At 53.5% G+C, this 27,866-nt stretch overlaps 2 protein-coding genes across 8 annotated transcripts in view; one reads left to right on the forward strand and one right to left on the reverse strand.

Moving 5' to 3' along the window:
- Window positions 1-6,042: 6,042 nt before the first annotated feature.
- On the forward strand, window positions 6,043-23,218 carry LOC105474272 (serpin family F member 1). The gene is made up of 8 exons (XM_071082109.1): window positions 6,043-6,193; window positions 11,280-11,371; window positions 14,639-14,837; window positions 16,338-16,493; window positions 17,199-17,402; window positions 20,578-20,720; window positions 22,191-22,401; window positions 22,839-23,218. Exons 2-8 carry the CDS (start codon window positions 11,288-11,290, stop codon window positions 23,096-23,098), a joined length of 1,257 nt encoding a protein of 418 aa, XP_070938210.1. The 5' UTR covers window positions 6,043-6,193; window positions 11,280-11,287; the 3' UTR covers window positions 23,099-23,218.
- LOC105474277 (SET and MYND domain containing 4) overlaps window positions 21,076-27,866 on the reverse strand; it is a 50,988-nt gene continuing 44,197 nt past the window's right edge. For all 7 annotated transcript variants that reach the window (XM_071082104.1, XM_071082103.1, XM_071082102.1 and 4 more), the window contains one exon: window positions 21,076-27,785. In XM_071082104.1, the coding sequence (XP_070938205.1) occupies window positions 27,632-27,785 (154 nt within the window). In that variant the 3' untranslated portion in view covers window positions 21,076-27,631. The remainder of the gene's footprint in view (window positions 27,786-27,866) is intronic.

The following is a 27,866-nucleotide window of genomic DNA, read 5'->3' on the forward strand; positions in this document are numbered from 1 at the left end:
CCCTCTGCCAGGAGCTGGCGCCCGCCAGCCGGGGGCAGGCTGCCGGGAGTACCCGGCTCCAGCTGGAGACAGTCAGTGCCTGAGGATTTGGGGGAAGCAGGTGGGGAAACCTTGGCACAGGGCTGACACCTTCCTCTGTGCCAGAGCCCAGGAGCTGGGGCAGCGTGGGTGGGCACGCTTCCCTGCTGGGGGTGCAGGGTGTCCACGTGGCAGCGGCCACCTGGAGCCCTAATGTGCAGTGGTTAAGAGCAAGTGCCTGAAGGTCAGAGAGAGGCCTGGCATGGAATCTGGCTTCTTGCAGACAAGCAGTGTGGAGAGACAGATGATTAATCACCAAAGAGAAATACGTTGTATGTCCGAGGATACGCTGCCGGAAGAGCGATGGTGAAAGTGAAGTAGGGAAGGGGCAGGGCTGGGAGGAAAAGCCTCGTGAGAAGCTGAGACGGGAGCAGGGCCTTGAAGGGGATGAAGGAGGGCACTACGGAGGGGCTGGCGAAGCGTGGCCTGGCCGAGGAACGGCATGGGCAGAGGTCCTGCCGAGGAGCTCAAGACAGGCGGGATGGTGGGGCTGGAGTGGAGAGAGTGAGCGGGAGGAGGAGGAGGAGTCAGAGAAGAGCTCAGGACAGATCCTTTAGGCTCTAGGGACACGATAAACACTGTGGTTTTTGTCTTGTCAAGTCTGTCCTTTTTATTTTTTTTGAAAAAGTCTCGCTCTGTAGCCCAGGCTGGAGTGCAGCAGTGTGATCTCGGCTCACTGCAATCTCTGCCTCCTGGGTCCAAACAATTCTCCTGCCTCAGCCTCCGGAGTAGCCAGGATTACAAGTGCCCACTATCGGCCGGGCGCGGTGGCTCAAGCCTGTAATCCCAGCACTTTGGGAGGCCGAGACAGGCGGATCATGAGGTCAGGAGATCAAGACCATCCTGGCTAACACGGTGAAACCCCGTCTCTACTAAAAAATACAAAAAAGTAGCCGGGCGAGGTGGCGGGCGCCTGTAGTCCCAGCTACTTGGGAGGCTGAGGCAGGAGAATGGCATAAACCTGGGAGGCGGAGCTTGCAGTGAGCTGAGATCCAGCCACTGCACTCCAGCCTGGGTGACAGAGCGAGACTCCGTGTCAAAAAAAAAACAAAAAAAAAAACCAAAAAAAACAAGTGCCTACTACCGCACCCGGCTAATTTTTGTATTTTAGTAGAGACCAGGTTTCACCATGTTGGCCAAGCTGGTCTTGAACTCCTGACCTCAGGTGATCCGCCCGCCTCGGCCTCCCAAAGTGGTGTGAGCCATTGCGCCCTGCAATGCTTGTCAAGTCTTTCTCAGCATTCCCCTCCTCTCCACTGCAGCTCCCAGCGCCCCGGCCTGGGCCTCATCTTCACTTCCTGGGATCCCTGACATTGCCTGCTAGGCCCTCCCTGTCTCTGGTCTGGCTGCCTTCACTGTAACCTCCACCCAGCAGGTGCCTCTTCAGCACCTCCTGTCAACCCAGCAGCACACCAAGCCCTGGGGATGCAGCAACGAACAGGCAGATGCTGCACTCCAGCCTGGGTGACAGAGCGAGACTCCACCTCAAAACAAGAAGGACCAGATGCAGAAAACAGGAGATGTACTAGGAATGAAATTGGAGAGATTTTGCGATACTGAGTAACTGTAGGGAGGCCTTTTCCAGGGGCCATTTCGCTGAGAGACAGATGGTATGAAGACCTGACCGTTCAGAAACAGGGGAAGAGGCAGCCGCCTGGGCAAAGGCCTTTGGGGCAGGAAAAATCCTGGATCACTAGAGAAGCAGAAAGATGGCCAGCGTGACCAGCGCGTGACAAAGTCAGAGAGAACCGGGAAGATGGAGCTGGAGACGCAGGCGGGGCCGGATCACGAGGGTCCTCGCAGACCACAGCAAGGGTTTGGATTTTTTTCCAAGCAGAAACGAAGCTGCTGAAGGGGGTTTTCCTTTACAATTTTTAGTTGAAATATAATCTGCAAAGTACACAAGTCTTAACTATTTGTAAGCTTAATGACTGTTTCCATGAACCAAATACTGCTGTGCAACCATCACCGGCTCAAGAAATAGAACCTTCTGCTGACTGCCAGTAACACAGTGGCTCGGCGCAGAAACAGAACTCTTCTGACTTCCCGTAACATACGGTTTTTTTATTCTGTTTTGTTTTGTTTTGTTTTGTTTTTAAGAGGCAAGGTCTGTAATCCCAGCACTGTGGGAGGCCGAGACGGGCGGATCACGAGGTTAGGAGATCGAGACCATCCTGGCTGACACGGTGAAACCCCGTCTCTACTAAAAAAAAAATACAAAAAACTAGCCGGGCGAGGTGGCGGGTGCCTGTAGTCCCAGCTACTCGGGAGGCTGAGGCAGGAGAATGGCGCAAACCCGGGAGGCGGAGCTTGCAGTGAGCTGAGATCCGGCCACTGCACTCCAGCCTGGGTGACAAAGCGAGACTCTGTCTCAACAACAACAACAACAACAACAAAAAAAAAAAAAAAAGAGGCAAGGTCTGGCTCTGTCGCCCAGGCTGGATGGAGTGTAGTGGTGCGATCACAGTTCACGGCAGCCTTGACATCCTGGGCTCAAGCAATCTTCCTGCCTTGGCCTCCCAAATGTAGGGATTATAGGCATGAGCCACTGTGCTTGGCATTTATTCATCTTTCATGTCAAGCAGGCAATTGAATATTTGATCAGGGATAGAATTGTCTTTTTGGGGGTACACAGATGCATTTAATGTCATGGAACTGGGCCGGGCGCAGTGGCTCACACCTGTAATCCCAGCACCGTGGGAGGCCGAGGAGGGTGGATTATAAGGTCAGGAGTTTGAGACCATCCGGGTCAACATGGTGAAACCCCGTCTCTACTAAAAATACAAAAATGTAGCCAGGTGTGGTGTGCGTGCCTGTAGTCCCAGCTACTCGGGGAGGCTGAGGCAGGAGAATTGATTGAACCAGGGAGGCAGAGGTTGTAGTGAACCGAGATCATGCCATGTGCTCCAGCCTGGTTGACATGAGTGAGACTCCGTCTCAAAAATAAACAAAAAAGCCGAGAGCAGTGACTCACACCTGTAATCCTAGCACTTTGGGAAGCCAAGCCAGGCGGATCACGAGGTCAGGAGATCAAGACCATCCTGGCTAACACGGTGAAACCCCGTCTCTACTAAAAATACGAAAAATTAGCCGGGCGAGGTGGCGGGCGCCTGTAGTCCCAGTCACTCAGGAGGCTGAGACAGGAGAATAGCGTGAACCCGGGAGGCGGAGGTTGCAGTGAGCCAAGATCGCGCCACTGCACTCCAGCCTGGGCGACAGAGTCAGACTCCGTCTCAAAATAAATAAATAAATAAAACAAAAAAACAGTCACGGAACTGATGGAAATTGCCTAAGGGGAGATGTAGAAGAAAAGAGGTCCCAGGATCGCCAGCAGAGGAGGCAGAAAAGGTAAGGTGTGTGAGGTGGCAGAAAAAGGGGAGAGTGTGGACAGTGAGGGCTTCAAGAAGGAGGAACTCTCTACTGCCCCCTGCCAAGGACGGAGGTGTCCACTGCCAGTTGACACGAGGTCACCCATGAACTTGGTGACAGGAATTTCAGTGGAGAAGTGGGCACAGACACAAGCCTGGGGTTGGAGGAAATGGGAGCCGAGGCAGCATAGACATTAGAGGAAGCTGCTCCTATCAGAGCGGCTCTGAGGGAGCACCGAGAAATGGGCAGTGGCTTTAGGGGATGTGGTGTCAAGGAAGTGTCTCTTAAAGAAGTGGGGGGTCAGGTGCGGTGGCTCACGCCTGTAATCCCAGCACTTTGGGAGGCCGAGGCAGGCAGATCATGAGGTCAGGAGATCAAGACCATCCTGTCCAACATGGTGAAACCCCCGTCTCTAGTAAAAATACAAAAAAGTTTCTGGGTGTGGTGGCTCACGCCTGTAATCCCAGCACTTTGGGAGGCTGAGGCGGGCAGATCACTTGAGGTCAGGAGTTCGAGACCAGCCTGGCCAACATGGTGAACCATCATCTCTAATGAAAATACAAAAATTAGCCAGGAGTAGTGGCACGTGCCTGTAATCCCAGCTACTCAGGAGGCTGAGGCAGGAGAATCACTTGAATCCGGGAGGCAGAGGTAGCAGTGAGCCAAGATGGTGCCTTTGCACTCTAGCCTGGGAGACAGAGCAAGACTCCATCTCAAAAAAAAAAAAAAAAAGAAAGCGCAGAATGGAGGATGTTTGAAGGCTGAGGAAGGATCCTTGAGGGCCGGACACGCTGACCCTGCAGGAGAGGACACATTCTTCTCACAGGGGTCGGACAAAAGAGAAATCTTTATAATTGATGATTTTTTTTTTTTTTTTTTTGAGACGGAGTCTCGCTCTGTCACCCAGGCTGGAGTGCAGTGGCCGGATCTCAGCTCACTGCAAGCTCCGCCTCCCGGGTTCACGCCATTCTCCTGCCTCAGCCTCCTGAGTAGCTGGGACTACAGGCGCCTGCCACCTCACCCGGCTAAGTTTTTGTATTTTTAGTAGAGACGGGGTTTCACTGTGTTACCCAGGATGGTCTTGATCTCCTGACCTCGTGATCCGCCCGTCTCGGCCTCCCAAAGTGCTGGGATTATAGGCTTGAGCCACCGCGCCCGGCCAAATTCGTGAACTTTCTTAAAACATTATGAGATTGTTTTGAGATTTTGCTTTGTTTTGCTTTTTGTTTTTTTTTTTAGCTCATCAGGTATCATTAATGTTAGTGTATTTTATGTGTGGTCCAGGACAATTCTTCTTCCAGGGTGTCTCAGGGGAGCCAAAAGATTGGACACCCCGCCATAAAAATGAAAAGACAAGCCTCACACTGGGAGAAAATATTTGCAACACAGAAAACTGACAAAGACGATTCCTAGCTGCAATCCAGAGAGGACTCAATCAACGAGAAAAAGAAAAACAGCAGAAAAACAGGCCCAGGTAGTTCACACAAGGAGAATCCTAAGTGGCCAAGAAACTATGAAAATACCTTTTATCCTCACTAGTAATCAAGGAAATGCAAATTAAAACCATAAGGACAGGACATCTATTTCACGCTCATCAGATTGGCAAAATTTAAATGTCTGACAATATGCCAAGCATTGGTGAGGATATAAACAACGAATCTAGCTGGGCGTGCTTGTGCGTGCCTGTAATCCCAGCTACTCGGGAGGCTGAGGCAGGAGAACTTCTTGAGCCCGGGAGGCAGAGGTTGCAGTGAGCTGAGATCGCGCTACTGCACTCCAGCCTGGGTGACAGAGGGAGACTCCATCTGAAAAAAAAAAAAAAAAAAAAAAGCAGTGTGATACATTGACCTAAGTAAGGTTTAAGAACATGCAAACTGATATTATATATCACTTAGGGACAAAAACTTACATGGTAAAAGTAAAAAATGCATGAAAATAATAAAAATCAAATTCAAGATGGCGGTTATGGTGATACGGGAAGAATTGAGGAGGAAATAGAAGGTTGTCACTATACTGAGAATTTTTTTTTCTTTTTTCTTTTAATTTTGAGATGGAGTCTCGCTCTGTTGCCCAGGCTGGAGTGCAGTGGTATGATCTCGGCTCACTGTAAGCTCCGCCTCCTGGGTTCACGCCATTCTCCTGCTTCAGCCTCCCGAGTAGCTGGGACTACAGGTGCGTCCCATCACGACCGGCTAATTTTGTTTGTATTTTTAGTAAAGACGGGGTTTCACCATGTTGGCTAGGCTGGTCTGGAACTCCTGACCTCGGGTGATCCACCCACCTCGGTCTCCCGAAGTGCTGGGATTACAAGCGTGAGCCACTGTGCCCAGGTTTGTTTGTATGTTTAGGTGAGACGGGGTTTCTCCATGTTGGCCATGCTGGTCTTGAACTCCTGACCTCAGGTGATCCACCTGCCCTCTGTCTCCCAAAGTGCTGGGATTACAGGTGTGAGCCCCTGCGCCTGGCCCCTTAAGGAAAATCTAAAGGAAGAGGAAGGTGTGTAAATGTGTGTGCCTTGGGGATAAGGGACAGCTGCAGCAGTGGGTTAAAGTTAACGCGAGACAGTGATGCAATCTCAGAATCCAAATTGAGTGCAGGTCGCTTTAAGAAAGGAGTAGCTGTAATCTGAAGCCTGCTGGACGCTGGATTAGAAGGCAGCAAAAAAAGCTCTTGTGCTGGCTGGAGCCCCCTCAGTGTGCAGGCTTGGTGGGACTAGGCTGGGTGTGGAGCTGCAGCGTATCCACAGGTAAAGCAGCTCCCTGGCTGCTCTGACGCCAGGGACGACGGGAGAGGCTTCCCTGGGCTCGGGGGACAGGGGAGAGGCAGGGGCACTCGAGGGAGCAGAAAAGAGGGGTGCAAGGGAGAGGAAGTGGGGAGACAGCAGCCCCTGCAGTTTTGGCACAAGGATGAGTGGATGAGAGAGGGCAGAGGGAGTGGGGGGTGGGGGGACAAGGCCGAAGGCCAGGATCCCGTGATCCCCAAATCCCACTGCACCGACGGAAGAGGCTGGAAAGGCTTTTGAATGAAGTGAGGCCGGACGTGGGGAGGAAGGGGGAGCTAAGCTGCTGGGTTGGGTCTGAGCAGCACCCCAAAGGGACTGGAGCCTGAGGGAAGGAGGCTCCGGGGAGCTGCTCCCACCAAAGGCAGTCAGGAAGGCGGCCGCCCTGCAGCCCAGCCCTGGCCCCTGCTCCCTGGCCTCCCTGCTACTTTTTCAAGAATCAGCTGGTGCTGACTGCTAAGGCAATTTCCCAGCACAACCAAACCGCTGGCCTCGGCGCCCTGGCTGAGGGCTGAGATGGAGGACAGCTGGGTCCTTCTAGCCAGCCCCCACCCGCTCTCTTTGGCCAAGCTGTGAGTCAAGGCTGGGAGACCAATGAGGTTGTGGCCTCTGGCAGATATTGTCCACTATTTAGCCCGGCAGGTGTATAGGGCCTGGGGGCCCAGCTGCGGTGCTGGAGGGAAAGGCCGTCCGTTCTGGGGTGCACCCTTTCTGCTGCCTGTGGCAAGCCACCGAGAGGGGCGGATCTAAGCAGGATTCGCAGAAACGCCACCCCGTCCGGCGCAGGCCTCCCACCCGGCGTTAGCTAACCCGGCGTTAGCCCCCGGCTTCCGTGGGGCCGTGGGGTTGGGGGGCAGGGAGTCCTATTCTTGGGGCTGCTGCTTCTGCGGTGTGGGGAAGTGTGACTCCACGGCACCCGGGGCTGACTCATTCAGGTTCTAAAACTTCAGGAAACATTGTCTGGGGCTGGGTCACCATGGGTGGGCCAGGGAGGACCCCTCAGAATCCCCTCCAGAGAGCCAGGGGAGGGGGAGGTGCCCTTCCCCACACTATCTCCGGGGCCCACCGCCCTGTGGCTTGAAGGCCCTGCGGTTCTGGGAAGAGGCGGCGGCGGCCGTGGAGGGTGTTTGTCTCCTAACTGGGTTTAATCTGAAACACATGTATTGGCTTGAGTTGATCCGCCTAACTTGGAGGCAAGATCACAAAAATCCCAGTTTCTGTGTTCCTTGATGTGGGCAATTGTCAGAAAATAAGGCCTGACCTTGGCCCAGCAGGGAGGGTATCTACTGCTCCCTGAGCCCTCCCCCGCCTGCTAGGACAGGAGTGGGGCTTGGATACTGCCCTTTGAACAGGATGGCATCATTGCCTGTGGCCGCAGCCAGCCAGCGGTCGCCTGCTCAGCCCAGGAAACACCACCGTGGACAGGGCATTGGGTGTGCGCTGAGGGGCGCCCGTGTAGACCCCCACGCTCTGCCCTCTCACTGCCCTTGTAGGGTTTTCAATCATCTGTCCTCTTCCCTTATCCAGATGGCCTGAAGTGGAGGTTTCAGACTTGCCCTTAATCCTCCGGGTCCCTGTGTCTAGCTGGGGGCCACCTTTGGACCCAGGTCTCTTCCCTGCCAGGCTGCCTCACTTCACCTCCGCCTACCCACATTGTGACAGTCATCTGTCACCTGATCTGGGGTTTGGGCTTAGATTCTGTAAGGACTGAGACTAAAGTCCCTCCTTCATTTGAATTGTGACTTTCGTTTCCTTAAATACTATGCCAGGAGAATGGCCAGGGGTGGTGGCTCACGCCTGTAATCCTGGCACTTTGGGATGCTGGCAGATCACCTGAGGTCAGGATTCAAGACCAGCCTGGCTAACATGGTGAAACCCCATCTCTACTAAAACAAAAATTAACCAGGTGTGGTGGCGGGCACCTGTCATCCCAGCTACTCAGGAGACTGAGGCAGGAGAATCACTTGAACCCGGGAGGTGGAAGTCGCAGCCAGCTGAGATCACGCCACTGCACTCCAGCCTGGGCGACAAGAGTGAAACTGTCTCAAAAAAAATATTAATAAACTATGCCGGGATGAGCCTGTCTTCTCCCTTAATTTCTTACTTGGGCCAGAGGAACTAGAGATGACAACTTCTCTCTAGCCTTGCCTCCTGTGTACCTCACTGAATTTTTGGTCTCTAATAAACCAGTCTGGGCCGGGCGCGGTGGCTCACGCCTGTAATCCCAGCACTTTGGGAGGCCGAGACGGGCGGATCACGAGGTCAGGAGATCGAGACCATCCTGGCTAACACGGTGAAACCCCGTCTCTACTAAAAAAATAATACAAAAAATTAGCCGGGCGAGGTGGCGGGCACCTGTAGTCCCAGCTACTCCGGAGGCTGAGGCAGGAGAATGGCGGGAACCCGGGAGGCGGAGCTTGCAGTGAGCTGAGATCCGGCCACTGCACTCCAGCCTGGGCGACAGAGCGAGACCCCGTCTCAAAAAAAAAAAAAAATAAAATAAAATAAAATAAAATAAAATAAACCAGTCTGGAGAGGCTCAGGGCAGGCAGGCTCCTGGCAGCTGCCTGGGGCTGGCCCGAGGTGGGTGGAGACAGGCTGGATGGTGGTGAGGCTTCTGTCTTGCGTTGCAGAAAGCTTTTCCTGTTGTCTACACGAAGGCTTTCTCCCTGCATGTCAGGGCAGCCACGTGCCAGAGCAGCTGGCTGGGAACGCGGGGGTCTGCGGGGCTCTCACTGGAGGCGGGGTTTAGAAAGAAGGCCAGGCGGCTTCCTCTGCCAGTCCCGCCTTAAGCTGAGTAAACTCAAAGGCAGTCTTCTTTCACCTCCCACGATATTGTCCAGTGGATTATCAGATTTAATTTTAAGGACTAGAGCCAACAATCACACAATATCTTCCCTAATTTTCTGATCCAGTTTGTTCTGGGAAGTCGAAAAGTACGTGTGCTGTGTGGGTGGATGTTTGTGTATGTAAACGGATAACGAAGGATGATGTGTAGGGGGCCAGGGCAGGGGAGCCAAAGTCATTTAGAGTCTACATTTTTTTTTTTTTTTGAGATGGAGTCTCACTCTGTTGCCCAGGCTGGAGTGCAGTGGCGCGATCTCGGCTCACTGCAACCTCTGCCTCCTGGATTCAAGCAATTCTCCTGCCTCAGCCTCCCAAGTAGCTGGGATTACAGGGGCCTGCCACCATGTCCAGTTAATTTTTTTGTATTTTTAGTAGAGACAGGTTTCCCTGTGTTGCCCAGGATGGTCTCTGTCAGGCCTCTGAGCCCCAGCCAAGCCATGGCATCCCCTGTGACTCCCACGTATATGCCCAGATGGCCTGAAGTAACTGAAGAATCACAAAAGAAGTGCCAATGCCCTGCCTCGCCTTAACTGATGACATTCCACCACAAAAGAAGTGAAAATGGCCCGTCCTTGCGTTAAGCGATGACATTACCTTGTGAAATTCCTTTTCCTGGCTCAAAAGGCTCCCCCACTGAGCACCTTGTGACCCCCACTCCTGCCCGCCAGAGAACAACCCCCCTTTGACTGTAATTTTCCTTTACCTACCCAAATCCTACAAAACGGCCCCACCCTTATCTCCCTTTGCTGACTCTCTTTTCGGACTCAGCCCGCCTGCACCCAGGTGATTAAAAAGCTTTATTGCTCACACAAAGCCTGTTTGGTGGTCTCTTCACATGGACGCGCTTGACAGTCTCCAACCCCTGACCTCAAGTCATTCACCCACCTTAGCCTCCCAAAGTGCTGGGATTACAGGCGTGAGCCACTGCACTCGGTAGTTGTTTTATTTTAATAGTAGGTTATTTTATTTCCATTTTACAAGAGAAAAAATGGTGATTTGGAGAGCTACAAAGACACAGCACTGAGACCATGTGTGGTGGGTGGCATGCGCCTGCAGTCCCAGCTACTCAGGAGGCTGAGGCAGGAGGATCACATGAGGTCAGGAGTTCCGGGCTGTGCTGTGGTGGTGCCTGTGAATAGCCACTACACTCCAGCCTGGGCACCATAGCAACACTTTGTCTCCAAAAAAAAAGACACAGAATGGAAATGTGAACCCAGGCTCTCTGACCCTAGGCCCTGCACTCCTGACCATGGGAGGAAGAGCTCCTGAAAGGGAACTCTGGGAGAAGGGAATGAGCCTCCTTGTGAGGCCACAGGTTTTAGGCCAGAGAATTCCAAAGAGAGTTTGAGAATGTGGAGGGACGGCAGGTGCCGGACTGGGTGCCTCTGCTTGGTACCCGGAGATTCCACGGAGGAGACCTGGGTTCTGCCCCGTTCTCCTGGGAGAGGTCGCTCCAGGTCTTATTACCGGAGCGGGTTGGCTGCCTCCAGGGCAAAGCCTTAGTGTACATTTGTGCTGGGCCATACTCCACGTGGAGAAGCCCTGCTGGGGCTGGGGCCCCTCTGCTCTGGATCTTTAAAAGGTTCAGGGGCCGGGTGTGATGGCTCCCGCCTATAACCCTAGCAGTTCGGGAGGCTGGGGCGGGCGGATAAGCTGAGGTCGGGAGTTCGAGACAAGCCTGGTGAACATGGTGAAACCCCATTGCTACTAAAATACAAAAAATTAGCTGGGCGTGGTGGCACACGCCTGTAATCCCAGCTACTCGAGAGGTTGAGGTGGGAGAATCCAGGAGGCGGAGGTTGCATTGAGCCCAGATCGCTCCATTGCACTTCAGCCTGGGCGACAGAGCCAGACTCTGCCTGAAAAAATAAAATAATAAATAAATAAATAAATAAATAAGTAAAAGCCTTAGGTTTAAAGGAGGGTCCCCGGACGCAGACAATGGAAAAAAAGCACAAGCTTACGGTATGACTGTGGGCCCTGAGGCAGGGGGAGGGGCGGGAGAACCTTGCTGGGAGGGATGAGCCCTCAAGCGGAGGGTCCACTTCTGGGAGAATGGGGGGCTGGGAGGTGGTTGCTGCCGCGGGTGAGGGAAAGCACCTAGCTCTGCCCATCCCCTGGGCCCTGGCTGGGGTGGCCAGGAAGGGGTAGCGGGGCAGTGCAGTGGGGGAGGAGAGCGGCCTGCTGCCTCGTGCTTTTCTTGCAGGCCCCAGGATGCAGGCCCTGGTGCTATTCCTCTGCTTTGCAGCTCTCCTCGGGCACAGCAGCTGCCAGAGCCTCGCCAGCGGCCCGGAGGAGGTCAGTCGGCGGGTGGGGACGGCGCGGTCGGCGGGTGGGGACGGCGTGGTCAGCATTCCCAGCCCCTCCTTGGCAGGCAGCACGGGAGACGGGGCCGGGAACCAGGACCCAGGTTCCAGGCCAGGCTCCGGCCTTTATTTCTCCAGGGCTGGAGTTTCTCCAGCGGCAAAACAGAGAGCGCATGTCTCGCCTCGCCTTTCAGGGGACAGAGTGGGGACAAGAATAAGATCCCAAAAAAGTAAAAATCCAAAGCACTTTAACAAGTCCAGGGCTGCCCCCCTGAGTAAAAATGTTGTCTTGGCCGGGCGCGGTGGCTCACACCTGTCATCCCAGGACTTTGGGAGGCCAAGGTGGGTGGATCACTTGAGGCCAGGAGTTCAAGACCAGCTTGGCCAACATGGAGAAACGCCGTCTCTACTGAAAATACAAAGATTAGCCGGGTGTGATGGCACACACCTGTAATTCCAGCTACTCGGGAGGCTGAGGCAGGAGGATCAGTTGAACCTGGGAGGTGGAGGTTGCAGTAAGCTGAGATGGTGCCCTTGCCCTACTCTAGCCTGGGCGACAGAGTGAGACTCTGTCTCAAAAAAACAAAAAAACTTTTTATTTTTTTTGAGATGGAGTTTCACTCTTGTTGCCCAGGCTGGAGTGCAATATTGCGATCTCAGCTCACTGCAACATCCGCCTCCCAGGTTCATGCCATTCTCCTGCTTCAGCCTCCCAAGTAGCTGGGATTACAGGCATGTGCCACCATGCCCAGGTCATTTGTATTTTTAGTAGAGACAGGGTTTCTCCATGTTGGTCAGGCTGGTCTTGAACTCCGGATCTCAAGTGATTCGCCCGCCTTGGCCTCCCAAAGTGCTGGGATGACAGGCGTGAGCCACCGTGCCCGGCCGTTACCTTTTCTCGTTACCTTGTCTTCCTAGTGGGGGCTCCACTGAGAAGGTCATGTTCCCACACATTGGTTCGGATACTGACCAGGCTGTGGCAGGGAGCGAGGGTATGGACTGACCTCTCTCCTGCCCAGAAAGGGCACAGCTGGGTTGCCAAGGCAGATACAGGCACATGGAGGGAAGCCTGGGCCATGCCATATGAGTGTTACGGGGTGAGTGTTGGGGGTGGCCCACCCTTGAGGGACAAGAGCAGCTGGGCATCTTGGCAAGAGCCCTGGACTTTTGTGAGGTCGGAGTATGAATTCTGAGCCTCCCTCCTCCTAGTTTTGTGACCCTAGAAAACCCTTACCTCGGTCTCTGCTTCCCTGCCTATGAAATGGGATAAAAATATTCATTCTACAGGGCATGTGGCCACCCATTCATTTCTCATCTACCAAACACCTACTCGACAGGTGCTGGCAATGGACGCAAATAAATAAGACTCAGTTCTGGGCACAGTGGCTCACGCCTGTCATCCCAGCAGCGTGGGAGACCGAGCAGGAGGATTGTTTGAGTCCAGGAGTTTGAGACCAGCATGGGCAACATAGTGAGATCCCTGTCTCTACAAAAAAGCAAAAATTACCAGGCGTGGTGGCACGTGCCTGTGGTACTACCTACTTGAGAATCTGAGGTGGGAGGATCACTTGAGCCCAGGAGATTAAGACTGCAGTGAGGGGCCGGGTGCGGTGACTCATGCCTGTAATCCCAGCACTTTGGGAGGCCGAGGCAGGCGGATCACGAGGTCGGGAGATCGAGACCATCCTGGCTAACACAGGGAAACCCCGTCTCTACTAAAAATATAAAAAATTAGCTGGGTGTGGTGGCGGGCACCTGTAGTCCCAGCTACTCGGGAGGCTGAGGCAGGAGAATGGCGTGAACCCAGGAGGCGGAGCTTGCAGTGAGCCAAGATCGTGCCACTGCACTCCAGCCTGGGCGACAGAGTGAGACTCCATCTCAAAAAAAAAAAAAAGAAAAAAGAAAAAAGAAAAACTCAGTTCTTTTTTCTAACTTTCTTGTTTTAGAGACAGAGTCTCACTCACTCCACCACCCAAGCTGGAGTACAGTGGTACAATCTTGGCTCACTGCAACCTTGGCCTCCCGGGTTCAACCAATTCTCATGCCTCAGCCTCCCAAGTAGCTGGGACCACAGGCACATGCCACCATGCCCTGCTAATTTTTTGGGTATTTTTTAGTAGAGATGGGGCCTCACCATGTTGCTCAGGCTGGTCTCAAACTCCTGAGGTCAAGTGATCAGTCTTCCTTGGCCTCCCAAAGGGCTGGGATTACAGGCATGAGCCATCGCACCTGGCTCCCAATTTTTATTTTTATATTCATTTATTTTTTGAGACAGGGTCTCACTCTGTCACCCAGGCTAGAGTACAGTGGCACAATCTCAGCTCACTACAACCTCTGCCTCCCAGGTTCAAGTGATTCTCATTCCTCAGCCTCCCAAGTAGCTGGGATTACAGGCGCCCGCCACCATGACCAGTTAATTTTTTTGTATTCTTAGTAGAGACGGGTTTCACCGTGTTGCCCAGGATGGTCTTGAATTCCTGACCTCAAGTGATTCACCCACCTCAGCCTCCCAAAGTGCTGGGATTATAGGTGTGAGCCACTTGGCTGACAGTGTTTTTTTTTTTTTTTTTGAGACGGAGTCTCGCTCTGTCGCCCAGGCTGGAGTGCAGTGACCGGATCTCGGCTCACTGCAAGCTCTGCCTCCCAGGTTCACGCCATTCTCCTGCCTCAGCCTCCCGAGTAGCTGGGACTACAGGCGCCCGCCACCACGCCTGGCTAATTTTTTGTATTTTTAGTACAGACAGGGTTTCACCATGTTAGCCAGAATGGTCTTGATCTCCTGATCTCGTGATCCGCCCGCCTGGGCCTCCCAAAGTGCTGGGATTACAGGCGTGAGCCACCGCGCCCGGCCCCTGTGACCCACTTTTTAAAAACTGTCAGCCGGCTGGGCACGGTGGCGCATGCATATAATCCCAGCCAACTGGGAAGCTAAGGCAGGAGAATCGCTTGAACCGGGGAGGTGGAGCTTGCAGTGAGCCGAGATTGCCCTGCTGCCCTCCAGCCTGGGCGACAGAGTGAGACTCTGTCTCAAATAAAAAAACCAGCGAATCTCTCTTCTGCGCCGTCTCCCCGCAGAGAGCTCATGCATGATCGGGGAGGAAAACTCATTCCAGTTTTAGGCCAAACACAAAAAAATTAGGAAGGACAGCCCCAAGGGGCCAGAACCACCACCCTACACAAAGCCACACGGAGACAGTCGGTCGCTGTGCGTCTCCGCGGGTCCCTGAACTCAAACCCAAGACTTCCTGTCTCCTGCCAGGGCTCCCCAGACCCCGACAGCACAGGAGGGCTGGTGGAGGAGGAGGATCCTTTCTTCAAAGTCCCGGTGAACAAGCTGGCAGCGGCTGTCTCCAACTTTGGCTATGACCTGTACCGGGTGCGGTCCAGCATGAGCCCCACGACCAACGTGCTCCTGTCTCCTCTCAGTGTGGCCACGGCCCTCTCGGCTCTCTCGCTGGGTGAGTGCTCAGAGGCAGGAAGCCCCAGACAGACCTGGAGAGGGCCCCTGTGGCCTGTGGGTAAACGTGGCTGACTTTATTGACATTGGAGCTCAGGGAGGGGTGAAGTAGCACTGAGGGCCTGGCCTGGGGGTCCCAGCCATGTAAGCAGGAGCTCGGGCTGCACACACACGATTCCCCAGCTCCCCCGGCCCCGGGGTCCCAGCCATGCAGGTGGGAACTCGGGCTATATATATATATATATATATATATATATATATATATATATACACACACACACACACACACACACGCACACACACACAGATTCCCCAGCTCCCCCGGCCAGCTCCCCAGCCCGGGGGTCCCAGCTGTGCAGGTGGGAACTCGGGCTATATACACACACACACGCACACACAGATTCCCCAGCTCCCATGGCCCTGCAGGCGGGAACTGGGGCTACACACACACACACACACACACACACACACACTCTCACACAGATTCCCCAGCCCCGGGGGTCCCAGCCATGCAGGCGGGAACTCGGGCTACACACACACACACACACACACACACACGATTCCCCAGCTCCCCAGCCTGCAGGCGGGAACTGGGGCTACACACACACACACACACACTCACACAGATTCCCCAGCCCCGGGGGTCCCAGCCATGCAGGCGGGAACTCGGGCTACACACACACACACACACACACACACACACACAGACACACGATTCCCCAGCTCCCCAGCCTGGGGGTCCCAGCGTACTTGGCCTCAGGGGTCGCTGACTGACACGGTGACTTCAAGGCACATTCTTGCATTCCTTAACCAACCTGGTGCGGTGCTAGCCGTTAGCGTGAGTTCCGGGGATATAACTGCAAACAGGCAGGTGCGGGCTTGCCCTCACTGAGGACACAGCTGGGTTCACAGGGGAAACTAGTATCAGGTAACCACAGAATAGTCTTTTTTTTTTTTTTCCCTGAGACGGAGTCTCGCTGTGTCACCCAGGCTGGAGTGCAGTGGTTCGATCTCAGCTCACTGCAACCTCTGCCTCCCAGGTTCAAGGAATTCTCCTGCCTCAGCCTCCAGAGTAGCTGGGACAGGCGCCTGCCACCACGCCCAGCTAATATTTGTATTTTTAGTAGAGACGGGGTTTCTCCATGTTGCCTAGACTGGTCTCAAACTCCTGGGCTCAAGCGATCCACCCGCCTCGGCCTCCCAAAGTGCCGGGATTATAGGCATGAGCCGCTGTGCCCGGCCAGAATAGTCTTAAGGGCTGTGATGGGAGAAGCACAGGGACTGGTGCCCCTCACTCCCACCTTCCAGACCTGACGCCTTTAACCTACTTCAGGAAAATCTCTAAGGATGAAAATTCCTTGGCCACCTAGATGGTCTTGAAGATCAACCTACTTGGGCTCTCAGCAGACAAAAAAGATGAGTATAGTATCTGTGTTCCGGGAGGGGCTTGATTTGGGCCCTGGGGTGCAGTTATTGACGTCCACGTCCTTGTCTCTGGCAGGAGCGGAGCAGCGAACGGAATCCGTCATTCACCGGGCTCTCTACTATGACCTGATCAGCAGCCCAGACATCCACGGCACCTACAAGGAGCTCCTTGGCATGGTCACCGCTCCCCAGAAAAACCTCAAGAGTGCCTCCCGGATCGTCTTTGAGAAGAGTAAGTCACATTTGCGGCCCGAGCTGCCTGAGGAATGTGGGCTCCATGCTGCAGACTGGGGGTTCTCTTTTTTTTTTTTTTGAGACGGAGTCTCGCTGTGTCGCCCTGGCTGGAGGGCAGTGGCCAGATCTCCGCTCACTGCAAGCTCCGCCTCCCGGGTTCACGCCATTCTCCTGCCTCAGCCTCCCGAGTAGCTGGGACTACAGGCGCCCGCCACCACGCCTGGCTAGTTTTTTGTATTTTTTAGTAGAGACGGGGTTTCACCGTGTTAGCCAGGATGGTCTCGATCTCCTGACCTCGTGATCCGGCCGCCTCGGACTCCCAAAGTGCTGGGATTACAGGCGTGAGCCACCGCGCCCGGCCAACTTGGGGTTCTTTCTGAACAACAGATCATATATGCTCAGGCCCGGCCTGGCACTGGTGGGGGAGGAAAGGTCCGTGAACCCAGAGAGGATCAGAAAGAGGAAGTGGGCTGCAGGAGATGGTGGGAGGGGCAGGGAGGGCAGTGGCACGATGTGGGGATCTGCTGCCCCCTGGCCAGTGCCTGGGGATGCCAGCAGAAGTCCTGGCAAGTCACAAGAAGAGGCTGGGCGGGAAGTCAGGGCCTGCTGAGCGGTAAACCAGAACCCGAGCCTGGCAGGCTCTTGAAGATGGGATGCTGGTCGTTGAGTCGCACACGCTAACCTCTGCTCCGCCTCTTCTCAGAGCTGCGCATAAAATCCAGCTTTGTGGCACCCCTGGAAAAGTCATATGGGACCAGGCCCAGAGTCCTGACGGGCAACCCTCGCTTGGACCTGCAGGAGATCAACAACTGGGTGCAGGCCCAGATGAAAGGGAAGCTCGCCAGGTCCACGAAGGAACTGCCCGATGAGATCAGTATTCTCCTTCTCGGTGTGGCGTACTTCAAGGGTGAGCGCGTCTCCACTTCTTTATTTTATTGTATTTTGACAGAGTCTTACTCTGTAGCCCTAGCTGGAGTGCGGTGGTGCGATCTCAGCTCAGTGCAACCTCTGCCTCCCAGGTTCAAGCGATTCTTGTGCTACAGCCTCCCGAGTAGCTGGGATTATAGGCGTGCACCACCATGCCCGGCTAATTTTTTGTATTTTAGTAGAGATGGGGTTTCACCATGTTGGCCAGGCTGGTCTCGAACTCCTGAGCTCAGGTGATCTGCCCGCCTCAGCCTCCCAAAGTGCTGGGATTACAGGCACGAGCCATCGCACCTGGCCCTTTTAAATTTATTTTTAAGAGAGGGTGTCGCTATGATGCCCAGGCTGGTCTCGAACTCCTGAGCTCAGGTGATCTGCCCACCTCGGCCTCCCAAAGTGCTGGGATTACCATGTCCAACTTTCCACTTCTTTTTTGACCAAGGGTGGGTGGCAGGCGTCAGAGGGGGCTTGGAAAGGGGAGGTGTCAGAGACCTTGCCCAGCATGGGGGCTGGGGCACGGCTGGGGGAGGATCTGGGAACTGCACTCACCTGGAGCTTAGCTGCTTGTCATCAAATCCAGGCCAAGGTATGAATGTCTACAGAGAGTCAGAGACTTGTGGAGACAGAAGAGCAGAGAGGGAGAAACAATGAACAGTGGGCCTGTTTGGGGCTTTCCTGGCCTTTGAATCAGACAAGATGTATTTATTTATTTTTTTAAGATGGAGTCTCATTCTGTCGCCCAGCCTGGAGTGCAGTGGTGCGATCTTGGCTCACTACAGCCTCCCTACCTCCCAGGTTCAAGCGATTCTCCTGCCTCAGCCTCCTGAGTAGCTGAGATTACAGGTGCCCGCCACCACGCCCGGCTAATTTTTGTATTTTCAGTAGAGATGGGGGTTTCGCCATGTTGGCCAGGCTGGTCTTAAACTCCTGACCTCAGGTGATCCACCCACCTCGGCCTCCCGAAGTGCTGGGATTACAGGCGTGAACCACTGTGCTGGCCGAATCAGACAAGGTTTAAATTCCACCTCCGCCTGTACTAGCTGAGGAACTCTGCACTCATTTCGCAACCTTTCCGGGCCTATGTTCTCACCTTCAACATGACGATAATACACCTACTTCATAGACACCTTTTTATGTTGTCTCCAAGTTTTACAACAACTCTAGTTCTGTACCCAAGACATGGCAGGTGACCAACGACATCCTTCTAGGCTGTGGTTATGTGTTTGGAGATCGTTCCACAGGCCTAGTGTGGGGCCAGCCCCGTTCAGCTAAGGCCTTGTGGGGTGGCATGGGGCAGGGGGAGGGGTTGGGCACCCTCTCCCTTAAAATGCTTTGTAACTGTCGGCCGGGCGCAGTGGCTCATGCCTGTCATCCCAGCACTTTGGGAGGCCGAGGCGGGCGGATCACGAGGTCCGAGATTGAGACCATCCTGGCTAACATGGTGAAACCCCATCTCTACTAAAAATACACATAAATAAATAAATAAATAAGCCAGGCGTGGCGGTGGGCGCCTGTAGTCCCAGCTACTCGGGAGGCTGAGGTAGGCGAATGGCATGAACCCAGGAGGCGGAGCTTGCAGTGAGCTGAGATCCGGCCACTGCACTCCAGCCTGGGCAACAGAGCGAGACTCCGTCTCAAAAAAAAAAAAAAAAACAAAACGCTTTGTAACTGTCTGAGGCACCAGCAAGAGCGGCCCCCAGCCTGCAGAAAATCCGAATGGCTTCCTACGTCAAGCACTGATCTCTAGTGTGTGAGAGAACAGCTCTGGATCCAGATACTATAGGTCACATTAAGCTAGAGGAGCTTGGCCATCAGCTGGCTTCGAGTGTCAGCCAGTGACTTCACCTCTTTGGCTTCAGCCCCTTTTCAGCTGCGAGAGGGCATGATCCAGAGGACCTCAGAGGTCTCTTCCAGCTCGGACCGTCTTTGACTGTCGCCCACAGACACTGCCGTAGGAGTGCACACCAGTTTACTTTTCTTTCTTTTGTTTTTGAGACGGAGTTTTGCTCTTTTTGGCCAGGCTGGAGTGCTGTGGCGTGATCTTGGCTCACTGCAACCTCTGGCTCCCGGGTTCAAGCAATTCTCCCGCCTCGGCCTCCCGAGTAGCTGGGATTACAGGCGCCCACCACTGCGCCCGGCTAATTTTTGTATTTTTAGTAGAGGCAGGGTTTCTTTTTTTTTTTTTTTTTTTTTTGAGACGGAGTCTCGCTCTGTCGCCCAGGCTGGAGTGCAGTGGCCGGATCTCAGCTCACTGCAAGCTCCGCCTCCCGGGTTTACGCCATTCTCCTGCCTCAGCCTCCCGAGCAGTTGGGACTACAGGCGCCTGCTACCGCGCCCGGCTAGTTTTTTGTATTTTTTTAGTAGAGTCGGGGTTTCACCGTGTTAGCCAGGATGGTCTCGATCTCCTGACCTCGTGATCCGCCCGTCTCGGCCTCCCAAAGTGCTGGGACTACAGGCTTGAGCCACCGCGCCCGGCCAAGAGGCAGGGTTTCACCATGTTGGCCAGGCTAGTCTCGAACTCCTGACCTTAGATGATCCACCCACCTCAGCCTCCCAAAGTGCTGGGATTACAGACGTGAGGCACCACACCCGGCCATTTTTGTATTTTTAGTAGAGACGGGGTTTTGCCATGTTGGCCAGGCTGGTCTCAAACTCCTGACCTCAAGTGATCTGCCCACCTTGGCCTCCCAAAGTGCTGGGACAACAGGCATGAGTCACCGCGCCCGGCCATTTTTATATTTTTAGTACAGTGTTTTGTCATGTTGGCTAGGCTGGTCTCAAACTCCTGACCTCAAGTGATCCATCCACCCCGGCCTCCCAATATGCTGGGATTACAGGTGTGAGTCTACCGCGCCTGGCCACCAGTTTACTTTTCTTGCAGGCTATCACAGAATGTGTACAATCCAGAGAGCCTAATCAGCCAAATCAACGTCTCGCCATTGGAGTTTGCTGGTGAAGGGTACTTGGGGTCCTGGAAATAACTGTGGGGTCCAAACCACACACACTGAGACAGGCCTATTCCCTGAGGCATCAGAGCCCCTGACGGCTAAGCTCCCTTAAGTCAGGCAATTTTCAACAATGCGCTTTGGGGACACAGCATGGTACCACCGTCTTTCTGGTCTCCTGGGGCTCAGACTATGTCATTCATTTCATTCCAGGGCAGTGGGTAACAAAGTTTGACCCCAGAAAGACTTCCCTCGAGGACTTCCACTTGGATGAAGAGAGGACCGTGAGGGTCCCCATGATGTCAGACCCTAAGGCTATTTTACGCTATGGCTTGGATTCGGATCTCAGCTGCAAGGTCCGTAGGGGTAGGGGCAATGTGGGTGATGGGTGGAGGGAGAGGACAGAGAAGCAAAACAGGGGAGTGGGAATAAAACGACCTGTGAGATCTGACAGCTGTCTACGTTTCGCCTGCTGTTTGACTTTGAGCAGGTTAATAACATCTCTGAGCCTTTCCTCTTCTTAATATGGGGAAGGCGATTGTTATCAACACTTATCCTCCCAGGGTTTGTTAGAAGGATGAGTAAGGTAATGTGAAACGGGCCCTCAGATTGGGTGCCCAAATGTTAGTTCTCTTTCTTTCCTTCAGACTCCTATTTCTAGAATTTAAAGCCAGACTTTGAAAAATAATGACAAACTCCAAATTGTTGGCATTCTTTTTTTTTTTTGAGACAGTCTTGCTCTGTCTCCCAGGCTGCAGTGCAGTGGCATGATCTTGGCTCACCGCAACCTCTGCCCTGTCAAGTTCAAGCAATTCTCCTGCCTCAGCCTCCCTAGTAGCTGGGATTATAGGCACCTGCCAGCACGCCTGGCTAATTTTGTATTTTTAGTAGAGACAGGGTTTCACCATGTTGCCCAGGCTGGTCTCGAACTCCTGACCTCAGGTGATTCGCCCGCCTCGGCCTCCTAAAGTGCTGGGATTCCAGGCGTGAGCCACCGCGCTCAGCCAATCGTTGGCATTCTAAGGCTTTCCGTGTACCTGACTTCTTTTAGTTGTAAGTCTGTAACTGTTAACCTTTGTTGGGTCATGGCCATCACATGGGATCTCTGGGAATCTGACGACAGTGCCTCAAACCAGGGAGAGCACTGCCAGGTGTACACACACATTTCGGAAACCCGGGAGAGCACTGCCAGGTGTACACACACATTTCGGAAACCAGGGAGAGCACTGCCAGGTGTACACACACATTTCGGAAACCCGGGAGAGCACTGCCAGGTGTACACACACGTTTCTATCAACGATTGCAGGAGACTCTTGGGACCCTGACACCATCTGTTCCATGGACTGGAGGTTGAGAGCCTCTGTTCAAAGGATGCTTTTGCTCTTCGTGGGTAGATGGGGTGGAGCCTCCAAGCCCTCTTACGGCCCCTTCGGCATTCCTATCCCCGGTTCTCCCTGTCTTAGTCTAGCGCTCTCTACCTAACAAATGATCAGTCAATGTTGGCAGATAGACTTTGGGAGAAAATAAAGGCCTGAAATTCAATTCCAGCTCCTTCAGCCACAGGGGAACAATTCTTTCAGCAGATAGCTGCAGTGGGTGTCAGGCCAGGGTAAGCAAGGCCAACAGCCGCCTTTCTGAAGAAATCTCAGGCCATGGCTTGCTGCCAGAAAGCTCGAACCTAGAGGGGGATTGTTAAACAGCTGAGGGGCTGGGGGAAGGACGAGGCCAGGGCCCCGCCACGGGAGAGGAAGACAGCTCCCGGCTATGTCCGTCCCCGGCTTCTGGCCTCTAAAGGACTAACCCACGTGCTTTCTCACCCGTCCCAGATTGCCCAGCTGCCTTTGACCGGAAGCATGAGTATCATCTTCTTCCTGCCCCTCAAAGTGACCCAGAATTTGACCCTGATAGAGGAGAGCCTCACCTCCGAGTTCATTCACGACATAGACCGGGAACTGAAGACGGTGCAGGCGGCCCTGACCCTCCCCAAGCTGAAGCTGAGTTACGAAGGCGAAGTCACCAAGTCGCTGCAGGAGACGAGTATGTCTGGAGACCCTTTTGCTTTTGGTGGGTGGGGCGGGCCGGGGTCTTCGGGGCTTCCACCTTGCTGAGCAGAACTCAGGGCTCCACGGCCTCGCAGGGGCCGTGCGTGATTCCTTAATCCTCGTCCTGCCGGAAGGGAAGGCCGAACTGCCTTCTCTCATCAGGCTCATTCCTCAGCCTCACGAGCAGACCTCCTTCACAGGCGCTCATGACACTGCCTCTCAAGACGAGTCTGTCTGACCTGTTTTCTCATCTTGACCTAACTTGCTAAGTGCTCCTGGGCAAGTCGCTCCACCCTCGGCCAGCTCGGAGCTCTTGAGGCGTCCCAGAAAGTCAGCAGTGGCGCGCCATCCCAGCTTGCTTGCAACTGGATCCCTTGGTCGGGGTGTCGGGGAAGGCAGGGTTTTAACGGAAATCTCTCTCCATCTCTACAGAGCTGCAGTCTTTGTTTGATTCACCAGACTTTAGCAAGATCACAGGCAAACCCATCAAGCTGACTCAAGTGGAACACCGGGCCGGCTTCGAGTGGAACGAGGATGGGGCGGGAGCCACCCCCAGCCCGGGGCTGCAGCCTGCGCACCTCACCTTCCTGCTGGACTATCACCTTAACCAGCCTTTCATCTTCGTCCTGAGGGACACGGACACAGGGGCCCTTCTCTTCATTGGCAAGATTCTGGACCCCAGAGGCACCTAATACCCCAGTTTAACATTCCAGTGCCCTAGAAGGGAACCCCAGAGGGACAGCAGATTCCACAGGACACAAAGCTGCTCCCGTAAGGTTTCAATGCATACAATAAAAGAGCTTTATCCTTAACTTGCTACTTTGTTCCTCCTCCTATTTTGAGCTATGCTAAGTATCATATGAAGAGAAACTGCTCTTTAGGAGGTGGTCCTCTGCTTCTAGCCTGGTTTTATCTCAACGCTGCAGAAAGTCACCGTTTATAAGAACTTTAAGGTACCTGTGTTGGATAATGCAGGGACAGCTCTGCTCTGGGGGTGTTTCAGTACTAGGATCTGTGATCCTCCCGGGAGGCCATTTCCTGCCCCCATAATCACTGAAGCACGCTTGTAAACAACACACGGAGAGATGAGAGAGGCCATCTGTAACTTAAGGAAACTGTTATTTTATAAATCATTTAAAGAAAGCTTTCAAGGACACAGTAAATAGACCCGATATGTAAAGATTCTAAACATATTCTATGTAAGGAGGTATGCCTATTTTACAAAGTACAGCCGGGTGCAGTGGCTCATGGCTGTAATCCCAGCATTTTGGGAGGCCGAGGCGGGCGGATCACCTGAGGTTGGGAGTTCGAGACCAACCTGATCAACATGGACAAACCCCGTCTCTACTAAAAATACAAAATTAGTAGGGTGTGGTGGCGCGTGCCCATAATCCCAGCTAGTCGGGAGGCTGAGGCAGGAGAATCGCTTGAACCTGGGAGGTGGAGGTTGCAGTGAGCCAAGATCATGCCATTGCACGCCAGCCTGGGTGACAAGAGTGAAACTCCATCTCAAAAAACAACAACAAAAAACCCAAAGTATAACTGGGCTTTTTGAGGAACATGAAACATGCCCAGTGTTTGAAGTAGAATAACTACCGAACTGTCCACAGGACTAAACTTTTTTTTTTTTTCTTGAAAAAGCTCTACCAAAAAAATCACTGTCCTCTCCCTTGCCACAGAGTATTAGACAGGAGGAGAAATGATATTCTGGGGCCCTTCGTTCTACAGATGTTTGAGTGCTAATTGTATTCCAGATTCCCAAAAAGCTATTGCCAGGTATCTCTGGGGCTACTGATTTCCTGATCATAATACAACGGCCACTGACGGGCACTTCTTGGGCACGCTCAGGGTGGGGAAGCTCTGAGCAGCGGCGTGGATCTGGCATTCTTTTCCACGAATGCACCTGAGCTACTTGGTCACCAGTGGTAACACAGCAACCAGGGTTCCGACCTAGGGAACCCCGTACCCTTCTGACTGGAATGGGGTTGGACTCTTGCTACACATCCTGGTGGAAGGGAGCGGCCATCCCTACCCTCGGTCTCTTAAAATCTAAACCACAAACAGCAACGAATCCCCTGCCGCCCCCGGTTCTCATACAGTCTGTATTCGACTCGCCAGCTTGGAGAGGTCTGGTAGAGAAAAGGAGTCTCTTTAGGTTTGACAACAAAGAGAAGAACTCAGGGCCGGGCATGGTGGCTCACACCTGGAATCCCAGCACTGTGGGAGGCCAACGCGGATGGCACACCTGAGGTCGGGAGCTCAAGACCAGCCCGGCCAACATGGAGAAACCCCGTCTTTACTAAAAATACAAGATTAGCTGGGTGTGGTGGCGCATGCCTGTAATCCCTGCTGCTAGGGAGGCTGAGGCAGGAGAATCATTTGAACCTGGGAGGTGGAGTTTGCAGTGAGCCAAGATTGTGCCACTGTACTCCAGCCTGGGTGACAGAGACTCTGTCTCAAAAAAAAAAAGGGCCGGACTCACACCTGTAATCCCAGCACTTTGAGAGGCTGAATCACCTGAGGTTGGGAGTTCGAGACCAGCCTGGCAAACATGGAGAAACCCTGTCTCTACTAAAAATACAAAATTAGCCAGGTGTGGTGGTGCATGCCTGTAATACCAGCTACTTGGGAGGCTGAAGCAGGAGAAATGCTTGAACCTGGGAGGCGGAGGTTGCGGTGAACCGAGATTACGCCATTGCACTCCAGCCTGGGCAACAAGAGCGAAACTCTGTCTCAAAAACAACAGGCCGGGCGCGGTGGCTCAAGCCTGTAATCCCAGCACTTTGGGAGGCTGAGACGGGTGGATCACGAGGTCAGGAGATCGAGACCATCCTGGCTAACACGGTGAAACCCCGTCTCTACTAAAAAATACAAAAAACTAGCCGGGCGAGGTGGCGGCACCTGTAGTCCCAGCTACTCGGGAGGCTGGGGCAGGAGAATGGTGTGAACCCGGGGGGCGGAGCTTGCAGTGAGCTGAGATCCGGCCACTGCACTCCAGCCTGGGCGACAGAGCTAGACTCTGTCTCAAAAAACAAAAAAAAACACAACAACAACAACAACAACTTAGAAAGAGGGATATGTGTTATAAAGTCTTTACTACAAGTTTGATTTTATTAGTGTTTGGTTAGTGACTCTGCCAAGAGTACAGAATGAAGGGCAGAGAATAAGTACTGGAAAACTGGCAGGAAACACACTGAGAGCCGCCATCCCTGGAGGAAACTGCTCAATACAATGACTCCATATTCACTTCTCTAGTCACAATTTATACTCCACCGATTTTCACAAAGGATTCGGGGAAGCTAGATGCCGTAAGTGGAACCCAGTGTCTCTGGAGGTAAGCCGCCTTACTGATTCCTTGTTTTACAATTATTTTTCAATTACAGTGTAACTACTAAGAGTTTCAGCTCCGGCCGGGCGCGGTGGCTCAAGCCTGTAATCCCAGCACTTTGGGAGGCCGAGACGGGTGGATCACGAGGTCAGGAGTTCGAGACCATCCTGGCTAACACGGTGAAACCCCGTCTCTACTAAAAAATACAGAAAACTAGCCGGGCAAGGTGGCGGGCGCCTGTAGTCCCGGCTACTCGGGAGGCTGAGGCAGGAGAATGGCGTAAAAACCCGGGAGGCAGAGCTTGCAGTGAGCTGAGATCCGGCCACTGCACTCCAGCCTGGGCGACACAGCGAGACTCCGTCTCAAAAAAAAAAAAAAAAAAAAGAGTTTCAGCTCCCACTGGAGTGGTGCACACATCTCATTACTACTAAAACCACAGGAATGTTCCAGGGAAACAGACTATCATCATCGAGTGAGGTGGAATCCAGCCAAAACCCCAGGCTAACCTCCAGATGCCTGCAGATCAGCTAAAATCCTTTTAAAGGACTTGGACTCTCCAGATACTAGTTTTAAGTCTTTTCTGGGAACTGGGAGTTTGTATTGGAGGCCACTTAACCATTTCAAGAAATATCCACCAAAATACATGTCTCTCTGACTGCAATGGTTTCTGAGTCCCCCCAGCCCTCGTATCCCAGGCTTGGGACTGTTGGGAAAGTCCCGTCTCCTGTTGAAAGCTCAGCAGCAACAGAACCTGTTTAGTTTAGTTTTTTTTTTTTTTGAGATAGGGTCTTACCCTGTCACGCAGGCTGGAGTGCAATAGTGTGATCTTGGCTCACTGCGGCCTCAGTCTGCCAGGCTCAGGTGATCCTATCTCAGCTTCTCGAGTAGGTGGGACTACAGGCATGTGCCACCATGCTTGGTGAATTAAAAAAATTTTTTTTGTAGCGATACGGTCTCACTATATTGCCCAGGCTGGTTTTGAACTCCTGGGCTCAAGCGATCCTCCCACCTCAGTGTCTCAAAGTACTGGGATTACAGGCGTGAGCCTCGACACCCGGCCAACTCAACGTACTAGGATTACAGGCGTGAGCCTCCCACCTCAGCCTCTCACAGTACTGGGATCACAGATGTAAGCTTCTACACCGGGCCTGCAGAACCTACACAGAACCCACACCTGGTCCGCAGAACCCGCACCCGATCCACAGAACCCACACCCAGCAACAGAACCTCTTATTTTTTTTTTTGAGATGGAGTCTCACACTGTCGTCGGGCTGGAATGCAGTGGAGCGATCTCAGCTCACCGCAACCTCCGCCTCCTGGGTTCAAGAGATTCTCCTGCCTCAGCCTCTCGAGTAGCTGGGATTATGGGTACCTGCCACCACGCCCAGCTAGTTTTTGTGTTTTTAGTAAAGACGGTGTTTCACCATGTTGGCCAGTCTGGTCTCGAACTCCTGACCTTGTGATCTGCCCCCCTCAGCCTCCCAAAGTGTCGGGATTGCAGCCGTGAGCCGCCGTGCCCGGCTGGCAAACAAAACCTCTTTATTTTTTATTTTTTAGACGGAGTCTCACTCTGTTGCCCAGGCTGGAGTGCAGTGGCACGATCTCGGCTCTCTGCAAGCTCCGCCTCCCGGGTTCACGCCATTCTCCTGCCTCAGCCTCCCGAGTAGCTGGGACTACAGGCGCCCGCCACCTCGCCTGGCTAATTTTTTGTATTTTCAGTAGAGACGGGGTTTCACCGTGTTAGCCAGGATGGTCTCGATCTCCTGACCTCGTGATCCGCCCGCCTTGGCCTCCCAAAGTGCTGGGATGACAGGTGTGAGCTGCCGCGCCCGGCCATAACCTCTTTACCTTGTGTTCCACGGGCTCCTTTCCTGTGGGTCAAAATCCCCTTGGGACCCTAAACTGAAGACCTTACAAGGGTGGGTGGTAAGTCCAATAAACAGGATTTCATCTTCTGGAGCTCCTGGATTTCATCGTCCCACGGGCCACAGTGCAGCGACAGAACCTCCTCAGCCTTCTGGATTGCGCTCAGGGCTTCGGGTACTGCAAACCTGAGCCAAGGGAGGTAAGAGGAGTTAGTTCACTGATTCGGGAGGCAAATGTTCATTGAGGGCCCACTCACACACCGTGAA

Source organism: Macaca nemestrina, chromosome 17 (genome assembly GCF_043159975.1).
Source record: "Macaca nemestrina isolate mMacNem1 chromosome 17, mMacNem.hap1, whole genome shotgun sequence".
NCBI classification, from domain to species: Eukaryota; Metazoa; Chordata; class Mammalia; order Primates; family Cercopithecidae; genus Macaca; species Macaca nemestrina.